The 21633-nt window shown below is 38.7% G+C and overlaps 1 protein-coding gene across 2 annotated transcripts; it reads left to right on the top strand.

Moving 5' to 3' along the window:
- The first annotated feature begins 393 nt into the window (after nt 1-393).
- Nucleotides 394-20386, top strand: snx16 (sorting nexin 16). 2 transcript variants are annotated; one of them, NM_001017302.3, is given in 8 exon segments: nt 394-443; nt 2422-2848; nt 6592-6678; nt 8601-8749; nt 12458-12527; nt 13310-13446; nt 15727-15843; nt 16371-20382. In NM_001017302.3, coding segments are annotated over 7 exon segments (1014 nt in total). In that variant the 5' UTR covers nt 394-443; nt 2422-2500; the 3' UTR covers nt 16477-20382.
- Nucleotides 20387-21633: the final 1247 nt, after the last annotated feature.

Below are 21633 nucleotides of genomic sequence, written 5' to 3'. Positions count from 1 at the left end.
AAGATTATTTTAGTCGGTTTTATCAAAGTTCTGCCTGTGGTATCGCAGGCAAGCTGGTAATGATTAGAAAACTGGTTATGTAATAGTTCTAGTGAGCAGAGAAATCACTGAACTAATTGCTCAGAATTGGGAGCTGGGCCAGCTGGCATGTCTGGCACCAATACGAAATAAAATCTGTCTTATTTACGCCCCTGACATAAGAAGGCGCTACAGGCAGAGAAAATAAAATAATGTGACTGAACTACCGCCCGCCGCAGCTTCCAAATGCCAGTGTGACACTGACGCATTCCGTCCCAGCTAGCCCCTCCCCCAAGGCGGCTACGTGCAGCGTCACTGCGATGACGTTTGGGTTAGCTGTCCGGCAGCAGTGTGGGAGCTACACATTCACGGGCTGTGGGACTTTCAAATCGGGTCTGTACCGGGAAAAGCGGGACTCTTACACGGTAAGCATTCAGCGTTGGCTCACAGAGCTGGTGTGTATCTTAGTGTACGGCACCAATGACGGCATTGCCATCAAGCAGGTGGTTCCTGGGTGTATATTCCTCCACCCCATCAGCTGTGTGCAGTTGTTGGATGCAAGGCATTGGGCGCAGTACTTTGCACTTCTTTTGCGTGAATTGAAGGAGCCCTAGCGCTGTCTTATTTATGCCATTTGTGTGCAGGCTCAAGCTGTATTACTTTATGTACTTTAGTTAACTTGCTGTGTATTGGGTACACCCAGACTGTCAGATCACATTGGAGCCAATCCAGGAATAATTCCGAGTCACTGGGTGCTGGAATGTAGGTTTGTCCTATTAGTAATTACTTTGGTTGTCATTTTGTATTGTTTTGGAATTAATTTCATCCCTACTCTGACTCTTGCCACAAAGCAGTCTTAAATGTTACCTAGTAACTGGGGTCACTGACCCCAGCAACAACAACAACAAAAGTTTCTCTATAGTCCTAGCATATAGATTTGAGCATATACTTAACACCATGTCGTGTGTAGGTTAGTGGGTTTGTTTTTTCACAAACGTGCACATTATGGAGGTTGTATACAAATGTGCAAATTAGTAATGATACAGCACATTTTACATCGGGGTGAATTGGATATTTACAAGGTCAGTTTGAGATCAATACCATGGGAAAAGTGAAAGGGTTTAGTATTTGAGTCTTTCCCTTATAGTAAAGTTATTTTTTATCCACTTGCAAATTAAGTACCAAACTAAAGGTGGCCATATACAGGCCCATTAAACCTGCTTAACGAATCAGCTTTTTGGGCAATGTATGAGCCATTTCCCTACCTGACCAATATTGACCTGAAAATTGGCAAGATATAAGGAGGATTGAAAATCCTGTTGGGTGAATACTTCATTGGTGCTTGGTATATTGGGGTCTAAATCAGGCATTGGTCTGCTGGTTTGGTCACATTGTCAAAAAAGAGGATTTATTTGTGTATGTACAGCTTAAGGATCTATGCTAGATGGAGCAGTGACTTTTAGCACCTGAAAGATGTTGGGGACAGTGCCGTATACGTGTAGCCCTGAAGTTTTTGTAACCTTAAGATACCGATGTGATATTGTGTATACTTGAGAAGAATCTGGAAATATATCAACTAGTGATCTCAGCAGACCAAGTCAGGTGGCAAGTCCCTATTATATTTCAGACTGGCACAGTGCCTTCGAATTAATGCACTGAGGTTTCTAGTTGTTCCGTGTTTACTAACTATGCAAATATTACGTGGTGGAGTTGAGAGAATTCATATACACTCCTTTGTTTTAGAAGAATGCCACGAATCAATGCATAATTGTGTTAAACTGCAATCAGTTTACTCTGATACTGTACTCCAGTGGATCCCAAGCTGTGTGACTCGTTTCCTTAAGCCCCAGCCTAAAGGCCAGTTGGGGTTATATTTGGGGAGAAAGCCATGCCACCATATGTAATAAAAGGCATTATGTTTGCCCATGTGCAGTAATCCATAGCAACCAATGAGATACTTGCTTTTGAACAGGTAACCAGTAAATTCTGCCTGCTAATTGGTTGCTATGGGTTACTGCTCCTGGGCAAACATTGTGCCTTTTATTACATAACCTCAATGGTAGGTCATTTAGGGTCAGATTTAGGGTAACCTCCTATTCTGGATATTCACGGAACTACGTTTTAGATAAATCACAGATACAACAATATTTCTACTTATCTATTACTTTGTTATAAGCTAATTGTTGGACCTTAAAAGTTGGGTTGAACCCAATATGTCTGAAAACTATTTGTGCACTGTATATATCACAGCATACCATGCAGTTTTTGGTGGAAACTGGCACATTCTGTTGCACTGAGCTTGTACATTTATCGGCTACCTATTTTAAATGGACATGTCTTTTTTTATCTTTGCAGCCATCACTTTTATTGTTATTCAGTCCTCCTATTATGGTTCTTTTTCAGATGCTGCAGTTTTGAAGGAGCCAGTTTTCTGAAAACTCGGTGTATTGACTTGGGAAACAATCTCTAAGGATCAGGGAAGATGGCAGCTCCCTTTGTTCCTGTTCCAATAAGCAATTCAGCTTCGGGCAATATAACAACTAAAAGCCAAAGAAGCTCTTCTCTTGGAAGCACCTCAAGTTCAAACTCTTCAAAAGAACCACCTGATGAACCTAATTCCAAGACCTACAAAAAGATGAGTGTGCCTGACCGGTTAAGTTGTTCTTCCTCAGTTTGCACAAGCCCTCTTGTTAGGACTAAGTTTGATTCTTCAGTTGAGTATTGTTCACGGCCAAACTCAGATGAGTCTGCTTCTGAATCATTGGAGGAGAGACCATCAACTCCAACTGTATTAGGATATGAAGTTATGGAAGAGAGAGCAAAATTTACGGTGAGTCTGCCTTATAGGTAACCTTTCTTCAGCAAGAGGAAAGTATTTAAAGAAGGAGAGCTTAACTGGTGTGCTAGTACTTGACGACGGGTGCCATGCCATAGTTCTGTATCTTCTTCTGGGTAGTCTTTGCGCTGATTTGAGTGTACACACATGCTTAAAGGAGAAGGAAAGTGTTATAATTTGGGGGTGTCAAATGTTAGGCACCTCCCAGTGATTATAATCACTTACCTGATACCCCGGGCTGGTGCTCCTGTTACCAGAAAACCATGGAATGATCCTCTTCCTGCATCCCATTTCTTCGCGTGGGTGTGTATGTGTGGTACAGTGAAAAGCTGAACCTTTTTATGCTGTTTCTCTGTACTGCACATGCATCTGCCCCAGGGTATTAAAGAAAGAAGAAGCAGATAAAGAGGGTCACTCTGAGGTGTTCGCTAGGAAGAACCCTGCCCAGTGCAGTTTTCTGCTAACGGAAGCACCAGTCGTGGGGTATCAGGTAAGTGATTACAATCACTTGGGGTACCTAACCCTGCACTTCCATTCTCCTTTAAGAGTTGGCTAACACACATTAATGAAAATGTATTCCTTTTAATAAATTCTGGAAACTTTTTGGCACTAGATCAGGTTACAGTACTCCGTTGTTCTGCCCTTATGGTACCAAGAGAATGAAATCTCAATTTTATTGTTATTTTTTCCAATAATAAATAATTTGAAATGTACATTAGCTTTTTTTAGAGTCTATCAGTTTATTTCTGTGTCTTTCATGGTGGTTACTAATGATTCAAAGCACTGTGTAATTGACTGGTGACACCTGAACAATTCCAAAGACACGTGGCTTTCTATAAAGCATTCATTCAGTGGGATCACAGCCTTAAGGCTAATTACAGTTAAGTGTATCAAGGAGAACGAATAGGTTTTTCTGCGCAAATCTAAGACCCCATCTTGAAGATAATTTAGGATGAGACAAACCACTTTGTTGTTATACCTGTAAGGCCCTAACAAATGGTTGAAACTTCAATGGGGCTTAAGCATACTAAGTGATTACAGGTAATATAAAACATATTAAATATATATAGCCAAAAGAGATGTTTGTTTAAAAAAAAAAACCTCTACACATCAGTCATTTTTCTGCTAACATAGTAAATATTTATGCATAAATTTGCCTTAACAGCAGTGGAGGCAATTTATATATTGCTAAATGGCACAGGTTACATAGCATATAAGCTCTGTAGAACACCATTATATTCTACAGAGCTTATCTGCTATGTAGCTTGAGCCTATTCTACTTTGAATGGCTGCCACCGAGCTTATTTATATAAACTATATTGGTGATTCTGAAGCAAAAACACCAGTGTAGGGCAAAAGTTCATTATATTGTAATTACTCTAAAACACTTTTCATTTCCCCCCCCCCCCATGGTTTTGTCAGTGTGTTAACTGGAATATGGCTCTGATTCACATCTTTCAAGAAAAGATGGAACTATTTGTGTTGCATTATATTCAAAGCAGTTCAGGTTGTTTCCAGACCACAGTATGGTAGTCAGTTGTCCCTGTTTTTATGTGTATTTCTATTGCTGATAGGCACATCTGGCTTCAGGTTCAACACTCCACTTTTCTGGTCAGTATGCATAGTATGTAGAAGGAAATAATCTATGTAACATTTGCAGTAAATGTTGCAGTAGATGTCTAAATGCCCTTGAATGTTAAGTTGGTGACTGATTGTGAGACTAATCTAATAGACATATTTTCTACCACACAGAGCTAAGTTACATAAGTTACACTAGGTAAGGAAAACTGTAGCAAAGGGGTTGCTGAGGTCAGTGACCCTGATATGTTCCTGTAAAAAGCTGGGGAATGTCAGTATCCATATAAGTTGTGTTTTGTTTTGTTCTTTTGTAAAGTAATGAGTGTGACACATCATTTTTAATTTGTGGCTACGAGATGTGACTCTTGCAATATGTAGTACTCAACCTGTGCCCTGGGCTGTTCCATACCTGTTATAAGCAGGGAGGTTACACTAGTACCTAGGTGCTCATGCTGTAGAGCCCAAACATTTTTGCCTTTTATCAGTGTAGTTTGTTCATAAAGAAAAATTTAGCAGTTATGTGTATCTTGGTGAGAGATTGTAGGAGCCAGCTTAATGTAACCCACATGGAGCAGCATCACAATAGATGTCTGTATGTGAGAAATAAAACACAAGTTCAAAACGGATAATGATGCACTATAAACATCTGTACATGTGTATATCCAGTCTCTCTTGAGGCAAATGAGTCAAAAAAATAAGACTAATAATGGATGAATACTTCATAGCAAACAGTGCCCTTAATTGTTTGTGATTTGTAATGGAGAGATACTAATTTAACTGAAGTTCCATGCCTCAAGCTTTTTCAATTTTGCTGAATGCCTTGACCACTAGATACAGTTATCGGACACAAGGTCCAATAAATAGAAAGTTTTTTTTCCATAGGGTCCCTTAAGCAAACAATTCTTTTTTTTTTTTCCCCGTTTTTCTCTGTAATAATAAAACATCTTGTACTTGATGGTAACTAAGCTGCATGAACCCATATTGGCAGAAAAACAATCCTCTTGGGTTCATTTAAATGTTTAAATGATTTAATTACCTGGAATGTTTGGGAGCTGGCATTTTTGGTTTTAGGGATCTTCCCATAGCATGGATCACCATAACTGAAATTTTATCAAAAATAATACTGACTAAAAAGCTTTTGGATTTTTTAGGGAGTTTTATGCCGGCCAATAAACAGGTTATCACAGTAACAAATAGAGTGTTCAAAGGGTTTGTTGGGGCTCTTTTTTGTTTTGGTAGGTGAAAGCATAATAATGTAAAGGGTTTCATAATAAGGTGGTTGCCTGTAGTGTTTCACCCTAGCTAGAAAAAATTGGTTTAAAATGGACAGTATTATTTTACAGAAGAGTTATCAATTTCTGTGCATTAGCTTGTCTCTCTGCTTTGGTGACACAGGGAATATGTCTTAGCAGTAGAAGAAATTGGGCATCTAATTCGGAAAAAAAACTGTGGGCAACTAAGCTCCACGTGTACCATAATCCTAAGGCAAGATGGATCTGAAAGCAATCTTTATTAATGGTGGCATACCCAAATATAATCATTAGTGCTAACCTAGAATTGTTGGCAGCTACTTTGTCTATTGGCTTCACTGTTGCACCACCTTCACCCCAGCTAAAGTCAGGCTTTCCATATTAACAGCATTCAAGGCATCAGAACCATAACTCCTAAAATTTTAACTGTTACAGCGCTTAATTACATAGAATCCTATGCTTAATTTTCTGTTTTTAATTGCTTAAAAATGTGGAATTCTGGACTATCTAGATCAGTAGTTCATCCAGATCTACTGCATAGAGGCTACCTAATAGCCAGTCTTAGCCCTTATTTTATGATGCTTATGTTGCTCTCCTAGCCTATGGGAGTTTTTACATTTGACTGTGGCTTATGAGTAAGAAAAGTTGGGGACCCCTGATCTTGATAGTCTACCAAAAATCCATATTTTATTATTTTCCTTCCCACTGTGAATTAACTTAGTTATCTGAATATGGACCTTCAGGTATATGGCAGCTTTCAGTATGTTCCAGCATTTGGCTGGCTGCAGAAACTGGCACGTGTTGGCATCCCATGAATAAAAATAAGTTAAATATCTGATTTAAAATAAGTGGTTGGCAGAGCTCTCTCTGTATTACCTAGATTTTAAAAAAAAAAAAATTTCTTGGCAGGTTTACAAGATCTTGGTAAGAAAAAGCCCAGAGGAGAACTGGGTTGTATTCAGACGCTATACTGATTTTTCAAGACTTAATGACAAGGTAAGTAGAAAAACTCCTACAGTGGATTCCGGTAATTAGATTTTTTTTTTCCTTTTAATACTTGGCTACCGTCCTACCTTTACTGATAAACAGACTTAGTGCATTAGATGCTGCTTTAATATCTGCCCTCTCCAGTAAATTATATTTATAGATTGTATGTGTTGATGACTATAGCTGCATGGAACTTTATGAATTAACCAATAATAAACTGTCATATATTCACAAAGCAATATATATATATATATATGTGTGTAAAGCCTCCCAGTGCAGGTATGACCTAAAAATGGCCACTTCACTGGTTATGATAGAAATGAATGAAAAGTGCCATACAGTAGCCGTTTGCTGAAGTGTTATAGAATGTCCTATACTTAGCAACTTCATTGGTCTTCATTTTTTAATTAATACAGGTTTTTTATCATTTGCCTTCCTCTTTTGTATCTTCGCAGCTCTCAAATAGGGGTAATTGACCCCAGCAACCTAAAAACGATTGCTCTGAGAAGCTTCAGTTTTCTTGTTACTTTTTAATTACCGATCTTCCTGTTCCTGCCCTCTCCTATGTTATCTACCAATCTTTCATTTAAACCACTACCTGGTTTCTAGTGTATATTGGACCCCAGCAACCAGATAACTGACATTACAAACTGGAGAGCTGCGAAACAAAAAGCTATATAATTCAAAAAACATGAAAAATAAAAAAGAAAGACCAATTGCAAATTAAACAGAATATCACTGTCTACTTCACGCTAATTTAAGACTGAGCTACCCCTTTAAGGAAAATTCAATCTGTTTCTCTTAATTTGACTATTAGACTAGTAAACTATTAGATGGAAAAAGCATAAGATAAGTATAGTAGTCACAGTACAAAGCTGCTTTCTGACTTACCTTTCTTTCCAGTAATTTAGTAAAGAATTTTAATCCTCTTCTAGCTAAAAGGGCAGAAACATTTCCATCCCGTATCAAGTATCACTACTACCATTCCTTGAATTAAAAATGCCTTCTAGGCCTCTGCTCAGTCATGTTTTGCGATCTTGCAGAACTGACTATAATAACATATTGGCTTGTAACTCTGACCCTGTAACATATCTATAATGGTCAGTGCAGGATAAGTAGTATTCTTTGTAACTCCAGTATCTTGACCCCAGACTGAAATCCCCAAGGCTATGATGTAAACAATATATCAACAGAAGTCTTGACAGCATGTATTATTGTTTGCACAGACCCTTTGTTTTCCTTTTTACATATGAATGGGAACTGCCATTTTACTTGCTAATAGCAGTAGCATCCGTAGTGAAGTGGTTATAAAGAAGTGCCACACCTACAAATCAGCTGTATGGCAGCTCCTTACTTACCTTTATAAATTAATCTGTATAGAGACATACATGCTTCTAGCATACAATAAGCTATAATCTAATGCTTTTTATTGCAGGAAAATAAATAGAAGGCAAAGTATATAAACAGGTTATATTAATGAGGCTTATCATTTATTGCTCTTACTCATATAGGTGGAGGTAAGGAGTATGTATGTGTAGTTGTACAAAAGCCTGTAAAATGCATCAATTGGGTGGTAACATTGTGTTTGATTGGGTCCCGGATGATAATATGATAGGAAGGTACTATCTTGTTTTAAACAGCAAAATAACAAGAAAGACATTTTAATGAGGTCCAGATTTCCAGTTTGTGGCTGAAACATAATCATCCTCAGGGGAGTTGCATTTTTGCAGCTGGGTTGCAGGATACAGTGCCACACAGCAGAAGTTTGCACTAGCCAATCTTATTTTGCAGTGGCCCTTGGTCACCTAGCTGAAAACCTTGACAAACACTGACAGCCCTTCCCTGAGGGATAAACGTCCCATGTTCAGATAAAGATTCACATATTTATTGACTTGAAAGTCTAACCTTTATTGTATTCTGTTCCCTCTTAGCTGAAAGAAATGTTTCCAGGCTTCAGGCTGGCGCTCCCACCAAAGCGCTGGTTTAAGGATAATTATGACTATGACTTTCTGGAAGAGAGACAGTTGGGCCTGCAAGCATTTCTGCAGAACCTGGTGGCTCACAAAGATATTGCAAACTGGTAAGAGGCACATTTTCCTTTTGTAGGGAGATGCCTCCCTCTGTATGGCTGACTGAAGCTTATGGGAGTTTAAAGTCATAAGTCAGGGATTTTTTTACTCCTGTGCTAACTAGTATGCTAGTATACAAACTAGAATTCATAGTTCTCTGGGAACCATGTCAGCAGATCAGGAGGATAAATCTTACACAGTCCAATGAGTTTTAAAAAAAAATGTATATTATGCTTCATTCACTAGACCATCTTAAGCCAGATTTTAGTAAGGCTTATAGGCTTCTGTGCAAATTGGACTCAGCTGCTTTGACATTGTCTGAAAATATTTAAAGCTGATTCTTATCTATAAAAGATGAAGAAAAAAAATATTTTCCAAAACGGAACATGCAAATTAGGGTTCAGATTTGTGTTTGGTATGTGGCCAGGTCTTTTATGCAGTTATTTGGCGGAATTCACAAATTATGGAGTTGGCGCATCTCTTCTAGACATTTGACTAAATCTGCTATAATAAGAGGCACCAACTTTATAAATAGGCTTATTGAGTTGCACATTTCAAGTTACATTGCAGAATCCAAAAAGCATATATTGCAACCAAAATCCATGTTTTTTTGCTGACCTCTCTAAAGAGCTCTGGTATTCTTGTTAAGTAGGTGCGGTCATCATTACCTCCTCCCCACAAAACTGATGCCTACTTATTTCATCTAACCCCAATGCCAGTAACGTGTATATTGTTCTTCTGGGGGTGTATATGGACACTGTTAAATTTTAGTTCTCCTTTAACACTGCAAATGCTATTTTATCCAGTCGTGGCTGGCACTGCAACCATTCTCTCTAAGGGCTGCCTTAATGTGGGCAGAGAATGTTTGCTGTTAGAAGGGAAACTATAGCATGTGTATTTTTAAAAACAGAAAGGTTGTACAGGTATGTGAACTGTTATCCAGAATTCTCGGAACCATGGGTTTTCAGAAAAAAAGGGGTCTTTCCGTAATTTGCGTATTTCCGTATCTTAAGTCTGCTAAAAATAATTTAAACCTTAAATAAACCCAATAGGATTGTTTTGCTCTCAATATGGATTAGTTATATTTTCGTTGGGATCAGGAAAGTAATTTCTTATTACAGTAGAAAAAAAAAATTTGGATTAGTCGCTTAAAATGGAGTCTATGGGACATGGGCTTTCCGTAATTCAGAGCTTTCTGGATAATGAGTTTCTGGATAACAGATCCCATACCTGTATTTACAAAATTAATTTTTTTAGTGGACACATTTTGATAATGAAGGCTTCCATTTAAGACAAACCTGTTCAAAACCCATCTGAAATAGTTCTGCATTACCGGAAAGCATGTGAAAAAAATGCCTTTTAACAACACAGCTTTGTAACATTTCAGGCAGAACAGGGTAAATTCCACTCACCTAATACACAAGACTGCTAATACACCCAGCTACTGAATTAAGGCTTCAAGTAATATTGCAGCACTATATTTTTGCCTGGCTATTTTCCGCCTCCTGGGTTTATATCAGGCTCCGATCCCAGAGGGCTCACAAACATTTCCTCAGCGCAATTAGAGTAAATGGTTTCACAATCATTTCCCTGAAAAAGTTATTTCCTTAGAAAACATTATGTTGTTGTATAAAAATATAAAATGCTATCTGTACATGGTTGGTAGTTTTGCCTTCCTATATATTTATTATGCCTTATGTTATATTATTCATGAGTTCTTTTTAAGCTCTGCTAGTACAACAGGCTGCCCTGTTAAGTAGAGTACATTCAGTAACAACAGCCGGAGAGGTGGAAGGAGGTCACATGGAAATTTCTGTACACAGAACAATGTTGTTCAGTGACCCCAGAAAAAAAAGACCTTGTCGTTTGTGTAAAAAAAAAAAATCATGAATAATCACTTGCTGTTCAAAAAACAAAAACTTCCCCTTTGTCTCATACTTGGATCTAGAATCGTTAGTTGTTTTATAAAAAGGAACTGGAAATCCTAATCCCTTAGGGAAGTTCTAATAAAAAGGAAAACAAAAGAATATATTCTATTATTACAGTTTCAGTAGGCACCTGTGCAAGTCCATTGAGTTATATAACTAACCTGTAACTAAGAAACTTATTGTCCAGTGTATGGTTAAACATTTATTATTGTAATGGCTTCAACAATATGTATCTAAAAGGGCCTTGATATCATTAGTGTAGCTGATTTTATATCTTCCAGATATGTTCCCAGGACAGAGAAAGATGAGTAGGCTTGGACAGGGATTCAAAATAGGCCCTGGCATTTCAGAAACACAGATTCCCAAACTGGCCCCACCAGCCCAATACATAGTCACTGTCTATGGCATCTTACAGCAGCCCCTCTGGCATTTGCCAGAATCCACAGCTTGTCAGTTCATGCCTGAAAATGAGTGACTTTTAAGCAGTTTACAGTACAGCCCAAACTATGGCATTCTGGCTGTTGAACTACAACAAACTAATACTGGCTTGGTTGTACTTCAAAAGCCAATGCTGGACATTACTATTTCAGGAAAAACTAGAGAGCTACATCCTAAACAGTGAAGGGACTATGGATACAAAGCCTGTAAAATGTATTATCTTTTTAAAATCTCCAAAGTGCAAACGGAATAGGAGATAATAGACAACTGCAGAGATAGTAGGGCTTATTTACTTAGAGCAGGGCATTGTGCAGAGTGTGTAAAATGGGTGCAAATCACTTTGTGTTTTTGCACTACATTTAGAACGGCTTCTGTTTAACAATGCTGCATTCATGAGGGCAGCACATGGGCATCTTCAATTCTATCTCTTAACTTAGGGCTCATTGGCAGATGCAAGGTGCAGCAGGGACCTGGATTTGACTGCATCCCCCCACTGCTTGTAGTATTGTAACCAATTCCAATTATGGTTATGAATTTTTATGTAGGGGCATAGTGAAAATATTTGTATGGTGTAAATAAACCCAAAGAGAAATGGTTATTAGTATTATTATTATTAGAGTATAATGCTGGTTGTTGACAATAGGTATTCAGCTACATAAGGAATTCTTGATGATCCTTCTAAGTTAGTAAGTTTATAAGTAAGCCTTCCAATGACATTGTTGGTTCCTGCTGAATGTTGCTCCTCAGTGGAGCCAGCTCTGCCAGACACTGTAGGATCACATGAAACTATTTAGCTCTTAAGTGGAGTCCCCGCCTAAAGAAATCACTTCTTTGCTGCAGCATTTGCTTCCCCTCAAGCACTATACGCTCTCTTACCTTTACACACTTCACTTTGATTGGCTACACATATCCCAGAGAATTGTACATAGCCATTCACTTATTTTTATTTGAAACTACAGAGTTCATAATAATTTTATGTTTCTAATGCATGAGCCATTGCCAAATCTTTAAAATTGCCCTAAAATCTTTGTGCTATGGGAAAATGAAATCTATGTCCTTGTACAGTATCAGCACAGTGTAGGAACAGGTCACCGCTGCATGACTACAATTGCCAGCACATTGGCTTTTAAACATAACCTGAACTAGTTATACAAGTTCTGGACCACTAAAGCATACCTTTTTTTTCTGTGTATTTTGAAAACAGAAATTATTTGAAAAAGATAAACCATTCAGTTCACTGGAAAGGTATTAATTATACAGAAATGTAATATAAGAATATAACTGTTCTTTAAATCTTAAGTAATACACTTTTGCTTTGTTATATTAACCATGAAATGTTTTTGTTTTATTTAGTGCTCCAGTGAGATTATTTCTTTGTTTGGACGATCCCCCCGGTCCCTTTGACAGCCTGGAGGAAAGTAGGGTGAGTCCGTCTACAAACTGTACAGCTATGGGGGAAACACTGAAGATTTTGCAAGCGATACAATCACACTGAGTCAGAAAACCCTGTTAATTTTACAGAATGCCACAGATTTTTGATTATGGACAAATAACATTGTAACCTTCTGCCCACCTAACCCATAACCTTGGTCGAAAAAAAGTCCTTAAACCCCCTGGTATAATATGGAGCATCACATGTCGGTTTCACATATGGGACCTATTTTGCAGCCCTTACTTTTCTTTAAAGAATTACACTCGATTAACCTAACCAGCATAGCGGCTCCACAACACTCTGGTACACATTCCCTGGTAGCAGGGAATTTGGTCACCTATATTTGTTTTATTGGGCAACAAGGAAACTATGTCCCATCTGGCTGGCTTGCTGCGTTGCAGAAAGCACAGGTCATAGTGGCATTCTCTTGCTACCTTGGCAACACCATTTTCCTTTATCCACAACTTTAGGTTTGGTTATACTAAATTTGGTGGCTTAGTAGATAGATTATAGATATATATGCTTGTACTCATAAATAGTGTTATAACAGAGTGTAGGAGCTGTTTGGGGATTAAGACCTGGCATGGTGTAGAAAGCCTGTTCCTTTGATTTCATTCCCAGCTCCTTCTGATCTTTTTGCAAAACTTTGACTCTAGAAAACAAATAGCATTAATATGCTGATAACAAAAATCAAATCCTGCATAAATATTACATAACATAAACAGTTTGGGTTTTGTTTTTCTTTTTTTTTTTCCCCTTTCTTTGTTAAATAGGCTTTTTGTGAAACTCTGGAAGAAACAAATTACAGACTTCAAAGAGATCTTGTAGAAAAGCAGAAAGAGCTGGAAGCTGTAAAAAAGCTATTAAATGAGAAGCAGCAGCATGTTGAAGCACTCGAATCCCAAATACAGTGAGTAGTACATTAATATATGTATACAAAATATATATTTAACTCATTCAAGCCCTTTGGCTTGATTTGAGATTTACCCCTTCTGTGGCTCTTACTGTTCTGCTCGTACTGCAGAATCCTTCCCATTGTACTGCCGGCATGTGCTCCTAGCTATATGGATCACCAAATTAACAGAAAGGGGTCACAACCTTCACTTTTAATGCTAATTCAACAATATGGAACCCTTTTGCACTATAGATGTAAGGTACATAGTGCTAATCTATTAATGAAATCTTTACTTTCTAGCATGGAACCATTACTCCCATTGTGCTATTTTTATGCAGCGTGTCATTTTTAAAAGGCATCCTGCAGTTTAAATTACAGCTTTCACTGTGATTTTCAACAGATGAAAAAGAATGCAGTTTTTGATGCAGCAATCTGGGAAGCATCACAGGCAGGTCCTGTGGCGTGCATGACCTACAGTATATGGCTCAATAATTAACATTTTATTATCTACTGGACTTTGTTCCTCTGCACTAGACAAAGGGCTGATGTAGGTGATTATTTGATGCTTTTTCTGGTTGTATTCTCTTTCATTTCTTCATGTACTTTCTCCCTTTCAGCTTACGTGTCTCTTCCATTGCTATGGACCCAACACATTCCATCTTGTTGTATTGTTTAAAGTTGGCATCACTCTTTGCCGAAAAATCTTTTTAGCTATTCTTTAGGATGTTTAACCATAGTACAGGTATGGGATCCCTTATCCGGAAACCCGTTATCCAGAAAGCTCCGAATTACGGAAAGCCTGTCTCCCATAGACTCCATTTTAATGAAATAATTCAGAATTTTAAAACCGATTTCCTTTTGCTCTGTAGTAATAAAACCGTACCTTGTAATTGATCCCAACTAAGATATAATTACCCCTTATTGGATGCAAAACAATCCTATTGGGTTTAATTAATGTTTTATTGATTTTTTAGCAGACTTAAGGTATAAAGATCCAAATTACGGAAAGACCCCTTGGTCCCGTGCATTCTGGATAATGGGTCCCATACCTGTACCTTAAAGACTGTTATATGGCATTACTGTAAAAGCCAGCAGTTAGCTTAGTATAAATTGCCAAATGGCAGACATGTTTGCCAACCGATTCTAAAGGAAAAATTAAATCAGTATTTTGGTTACAAAATTTCATTACTCAGGGAACATTGCTGTTAAAAATAATTTGTTGTAGGGCCTGCATATAAGCAATTGAATTTGGTTGCCCCCTTATAAAAGCTTGTTGTATGTAGGGGGTACACCTTAACCGCACATCCCAAGCAATAGGCCAAATCGAGCTGATCCAATCCTTGGACCTGCATATGATATGATAAACCATGCAGACCCAACCAAGGCAATTTTTGCTTGATATCATTTCTCAGCTGGGGTAATTAGTACTTGACTAAGCCCCAGTCAGATATTAAGAATGGAAAACTGTAATTGGGAGCCCATGCTAGCCAGCTAATATCAATCAAGTAAGGGCAGTAAATCATTTTCACTTTCCATTCAGTGCTTCCCAGATGTTATTGCACTCCTCACATTCCCCCCCCCCCCTCCTCCTTATAATTGCGTATCCTGCGCATGGGCATGGGCATCAGGCCCCCTATTCTGGTGCATACGCAAGATTGGGATGATGCAAAGTTTGTCTTGATAATAGTGTCCACAAAATAGCAGCTGCCTGCTTTCTGTGATTTTGAATTCCGTAACTTAAAGGGCAAGGAAAGGCAAAGTCACTTGGGGGTGGCAAAATGTTAGGCACCCCCAAGTGACTTTAACCGCTTACCTTATACCCCAACTTTAATGTTTAGGTTCGGCTTCTCACTCTACTGTGCATGCGCGCGCAGCAAATCACAAAGGAGGAAGCGCAGGCAGCTACCCTGGGCTGGTGCTGTTCTCTCCGAACAGGGGCACCAGCCCGGAGTAAAAGGTAGGCGGTTAAAGTCACTTGGGGGTGCCTAACATTTTGGCACCCCCAAGTGACTTTGACTTTCTTTTTCCTTTAAGGGAATAAAATGTATTAATTTAATTAATTAAACAGTTTATATAATGTAAGTAAAGTTTATTTTGCTAAACTAACATGATAGAAAATGATTTGGAATTATTTCTTAGGGTGACAGGTCCCCTTTTATTGCCAGCTTCACATTTGAGCAAAGCAGTTTTCAGACACAAAAGTGCCATTGTTTTGCATATTAAAAAAGGCACTGAAAACCACTGTAGAATCTTTAATTGGTCTGTATATTATCCTCCTTTTAATTTTTCATACAGACAAATGGCAACAGGAGAAGGGAAGGCGCGCAGACCGTCTGGTGAGGAAAGTGAATGCAGTGGAGAGGTGGAGTCCTCTGCCATAGAAGCAGACCAAGCCACTACCACAGACAACTGGTACAGTATTTCTATACTTACAGTTCAGCTAGCACTGCTGAACCATTTAAAAACAGAATCTTGCATATTATTAGCTAATCAATCAATTTAGGTGCTTACTTTACCTCAAAATTTGCACATTTTGCAGCAGAGAACGCTATTTTTGGTAATAGCATTTTAATAGACCTAGCTTTGTTTTCAGCATTTGGGCTTTGCGCTGTATTGGTTATAGGGTTATTGTCATAATTAGTATTTGTGTCTATTGTTTTAACTTTACATCTAGCTGTCACACTTCATGAATAACCTCCCCAGATCACATTTTTGTATACAACCCCGCTTTACTCAACATGCCCAAAACAAAGTTGGCTTTAGGTGGTGGTTGGTTTCAGTGGGCCAACATGACATCCTACTGATGACATTTTTTTTCAATCCCTTGGTTTTATATCCCTATTTTAACACCATAACCTGCTTTCTTACATTTCTGAATGCAAAAATGCCAGCTACAGTTGCATTCAATAAATCTGTGAACTTATTTCTGTTTGTTTCAGTTCCTATAAAGGCAGTGAAGAAAACTGCTGGAGTGAAGCCTTGCAGGCAGACAATTTGCCGGAAATAGAAGTCGCCGAAGTTGCGGACCCTGATGAAGTCATTTGATGTGGTCAGCTTGGGCTATTCGTGTCCAAGTGTTAGGAGATTCCGCTCTGCAGTAAAGGGTCACTGAAGTGCCCACAGAGGTGCCAACGCAGGATCTTTATGTTCAACAACTTTCATAAGGAAAAGGACCTTTAATCATTGCTGCTTTGAAATCGTTCTTTTCCAGGTGGATTAAGGAGAAACCACAAACTTGAGTTGTTGACATAAGAAAAGAGTAAATGTCATTGCGATACTGCTGAAACCTCATTGAATCCTTGAGTGGCAAGTGGCATCAAGCACTTTTGATCATTTCACAGATGGCACAGTCATTTTTTTGGCGCCACACATTGCATGCCCCAAACTGCCAAGACAGTGTTCTTTTCTCTTTCTGTATGCACATATATATGTTTTAGGGTGTCCATGGGCTACATCCATCCCTTAAGAAATTGAACTAAATCTCCCAAAACCCTCCTGGATACTGTGAGTTTTAATTCAACAGTATCCAAAGGATCGCCGGTGGCTGTTTTAGGAGGTGCAGAAGTAAAAATAATTTCTGTTAAACAAGAGTTTGTTGCCATGGCTTCACTGAACAGTTTTTTTTTTTCACCCAAGAACATTGTCATTGATAATCGAAAATGAGCACAATCTTCGTTGTGTATATCATCCCAAACCTCTTGTTTTTAAAATGAGATATATATATATATAGATAGATAAGCTTTTTCTGATACATTAAACAATGATGGGAAGTCTAGAAGTGCAAACTTCTGAAAGTATTTATAAACAGAGTAGCTGGGAGATGTGTGTTGGTAAGTTGCCGTACACAAGAGTGAATATAATTCTCACTATATATATTTTGCACTAAAATGTACTGTGGGGTAATCAAGCTGGAATATATCATTCCCCACAACTAGGTGTCCAGCAGTTGATGTCAGTTCAATGTTGTAATATTTACCATATTTAGCTGGTCTTTTTATGGTATATTCACCACCTGTGTCTTTTGTTATAGAAATTCATTTGTAATGGTGATATTTTTATGCATTTCCCAGAGAATTGAGTTACAAACTGTACTTACTATTATAACAGCAAGCCATGCATGTTTGTTTCAGGGCAAGTCTATGTAAATAACCAAGTGCATTTGTTCCTTTTTTTGGTGGTGGGGGGGGGGGGGGGTTGCTCGTAGTGGGATGATAAAGAGTGGAGTCCGAATCCAAAAACTCAATTCTTGTCAATGGCAGCTACTATTTGCCAATATTCAGATTCAGGAGCTGTCTAAGGATTCTGAGAGATGTCATTCACAACAGCTGCACATTTGTAATGCATTTTTCTGATATATATGAGGCTCTGCATTGATAATTAGTATAACATGTAACTGACAGTAGGCTTAGCTGGGGTACAACAATATTTAAAACTCATTTGACATCAGAGGCTAGATGAGAAGCTAGAACTGGACATTTGCTTTTAAACTGTTGCTTTCTAAACAGTTAATCCTTATAGAACACCAATACTTATGTATTTAATAACTGCCTTCTTTTTTTTTTTTTTTTTTTTACACTATATCATGTAAGGGCTGTTTGTATGTAGGTATTCAAGCAAGCCTTGCACTGTATACTCTGCGTTACAGACACAGTACTTCCCTATGGAAGAAACCTCAGTGGTGCTTTGTACAAGGAATGTGTCCTGCCTATTGATTCTATATTCAGTGTCCAGTAATGGAAGGCAAGGGGTTATAAGACAAGTCTAAACTGAAATATTTGTTTCTCTGGTTTCCTAACTGAAGGGGCCTTTGGGCATTTACACCAACTAGAAGTGTGATTCAGTGTATGTAGGTCTGATCCGTATCCGTGAAACTGATTTTCCATGTAGAGTAAAATTCTAGTAAAAAAAATGTAATCATGATCCCCTTCAAACCAGTGGATTTTGCCCTTCAGCCTTGTAGTATGTCTAATTTGTGCACAGTTGGCTTGCATTGGTGTCTGATCAGAAGTCCAACTTGGACCTTTAGATGGCTGATTCAGAGCAAACTTCACCAGCTAACTGATATTCTTGCAGTTGGTCTGGTTGAAACATAAATGAAAGTTCCAGTCCACATGAGGCCCAAAGCTGTCTCTGCTTTCATGTAATTGTATAAAAACATTATTTATTAATCCCGGAACTGAGTAGCTTCCATTTCAACTGTCCAACTCCTGCATTATTTGGTATAGACATATTTCACTCAAGCTTATATGGAAACAAACTAAACTCCTCTACCTCTACATATACCATGTGTTTTCTTGCTACAGGTGAACTTGAGACTTCATCCACTGATTAAAATTGTGCTAAATATTATTGTTCATTTATGGTCATTTTAGTTTTTAGAGGTTCACTGTGTGTGAAGAATTGCTAAGTGATCATGAGGTAATGAGACAAGTATGGAGATGGAGCTGTGTAAGCATTAAATAGTGAATGGCCCAGTTTTTCTGATAACACAGCTCACTTTGATGCCTATTTATTAACTTTTATTAACAATGGTTATAGTTCAGTAATGAAGTATCCATGGTCTCAAATTCAACAGTTTGTTGCAGCACAGAAAATCAGTTATCCCAGTCTTTAATCTTGGTTTTCAATTTGCATGGAGATTTAGGTAAACAGAGGGTTAGTAGGCTGGTGGCCCCGGGGGTACTTTCCCAAAAGCATCAGGATATTCACCCCAAAATCTTACTAATTGACCTTTAAACTAGGCTTTCTTGTGTATATACAAACAAAAATGGCAATTTTCTCAAGTTGTCTCCCTGACTGGCCTTCGGTTTAAGCCCCACGTCACTGCTCCAAGATCCCTCGGGGGCAAACCTCACAGTTTGGGATATACTGCATTGGGTTGGTACCTAACAAATTCGTACCACCCAGTGATATTATGTATGTTTCCTTGTCCTTTAATTGATAACATCCTAGTTAAAGTAGATCTAGTTCTAAAAATAATTGAAGTTACGGTTCCCTGATGCGTGGCTTTGTATCACAAGTTGGTTTCATTTGTCATTGGGCGTGAACACTTGCCGATAACAACTGTATGCAACTGCTTTTTTTTTTTGTTGCCACCTGGCCACAGCTTGTTATTGACAGGGTTCAGCAAGTCCTATAGCCAGCCAGATTGCTACAGTCAAGAGCTAGCAGCCAGTCAGTGGGGCAGAATAATCTTAGTCCAGATACTAACACCATTGGCAACACCAACAAAATGTTACCCCCTTCCCAGGTTTCTATATTACTGTATCTATGCACATATCACAAGAAGATAGGACTGCAGTCTTGCAGTACAGAAACAAAAATGTCTGCTGTTTATTAGTACTTGTTCTTTGTAGTGTCTATCTGTGCCAAGGTTCAGCAACTCTAATATTCCCTCCCTGATAATAAGATAGCATTAAAGTAACCTGACTCCGCTGCCTCGGATAACCTGCTGCATTGCTCTGATGTATGTTCAACACTATTCCTTGTGCATTTTGCCAGGCCTTGCACTTACGTACACTTCATTGGTGCCAATATCCAATGGCTTTTTTGCTTTGTAGAATGCTTATTTCTATATATACGGTAGTACCTATGCAAATTTCTGTTGCTTTTTATGTTTTCATTTCAGGTTTTTTTTTTAATCCAGAAAGTGCCTTGTTTTGTAAACATTGTCGGTTTTTACTGTATCTGCAGTGTACAAGCTCTTGTAGGGCTTTTGTAAAGATAAATACTGCTATACATTGTATGCTTTTGTTCTGTTTTAGTGCTTATAACTACAGTGCAGTTGTGCAATAACAAAGGCAGGGGAACATGCTATATTTTTTGTAGCAGACAGGTTTTGCTTTTGATCATAGCTTCTGCCCTAGACACAGGCCCTTGGGTGCCTATATAGAAAATTCTGCATACACCATTGATAAAAATGAGCTCAATAAATAGGACTTTTGTTGAAAATGTATTTTGCCTGTTCTTTTATTTAAAACAAACTCATATTTTCCACATGTATGACCATTATAAAGTAGTAATGGAAACTCTCTTTTTTTTGTGCTCAATGTGCTGTCTCTGTGCCCCCTGTAAACAGGGTAATGTGTTCAAAAGAAGATAATGAACTCTGTATAAATGAATAGTTGCAGCCTTTGAGGTAAGGAGCAGCTCTTAGGGCTCTGGCACACGGGGGAGATTAGTCGCACGCGATTAACTCCCTGTTCGCGGGCGACTAATCTTCCCCGTGTGCCAGAGCCCTAAGGCTAAGGACCCACTGCTCCGAAATGCCTTTCCACCAGCAACAATAGGAGTCGCTGGTGGAAAGCCCTTCTCGTCGATTCGGTATTCCAAGGATGCACAAAGTTTACTCCTGCAGGCAACTTTGCATGCCTTTGGAAAGCCAAAGCGATGCGCTGGCCTTTCCACCACTGACTCCTTTTTCCCCAGCAATAAAGAGAATCACCAGTGGAAAGGCCTACGCATTGCTTTGTTTTTCCAAAGTCGTGTGAAGTTTCCACCTACAGGTGACTTCACACGACTTCGGAAAAACTAAGCAATGTATAGGTCCTTCCACCACCGATTCCCTTTATTGCCGGTGGAAAGGCTTTTCAGGGAGACCAGTCGCCTTGGAGGCAGAGATTTATTGCGGTTGACTTAAGTGCAGAGGAGCTTGTGTTTCTGTCTGGTAATTTGGTTTAGCAGCTTCTCCTGTGCTCGGCTCTTTTATTGCGTGCATGTTGAAGGTAAGGGATCTGTTATCCTGAAAGCACTGAATTACAGGGTGGCCATCTCCCATAGACTCCATTTTAATCAAATAACTCAAGTTTTTTTTTTTCTCTAATAATAAGCTCTCTGTATAAAGAGCTGCTCCTTATCTTAAAGGATGCAGCTATTTATTTATACAGAGATCCTATACCTGTATATGGGATTTATTCAGATGTAAGGACAAATCCAGAGCTTTAGATGTTTTACATTGGCTACAGGCCGATAAAAGCTGCTGACTCACCCCCTCTAAATTGGCATCATATTGGCCTGTGGATGAGGCGCTCCAGCAAGCCCACCCAGCCACTTGCCACAGAATGATCCAATCACTGGGCTTTAGCCAAACAAACATCACCCCAAATTGGCCCAGCTCCCTTGTGGCCAAATCGGGCAAATGAGCAGATGTTACTGTGTTACCACACCTGTGTTATACACTAAGTCCCTAAACATGTATTTTTA

Source organism: Xenopus tropicalis, chromosome 6 (assembly GCF_000004195.4).
Source record: "Xenopus tropicalis strain Nigerian chromosome 6, UCB_Xtro_10.0, whole genome shotgun sequence".
In the NCBI taxonomy this organism is placed as follows: Eukaryota; Metazoa; Chordata; class Amphibia; order Anura; family Pipidae; genus Xenopus; species Xenopus tropicalis.
Note: the sequence above shows the minus strand (reverse complement) of the source record. Positions and strands in the feature narration are given on the sequence as shown.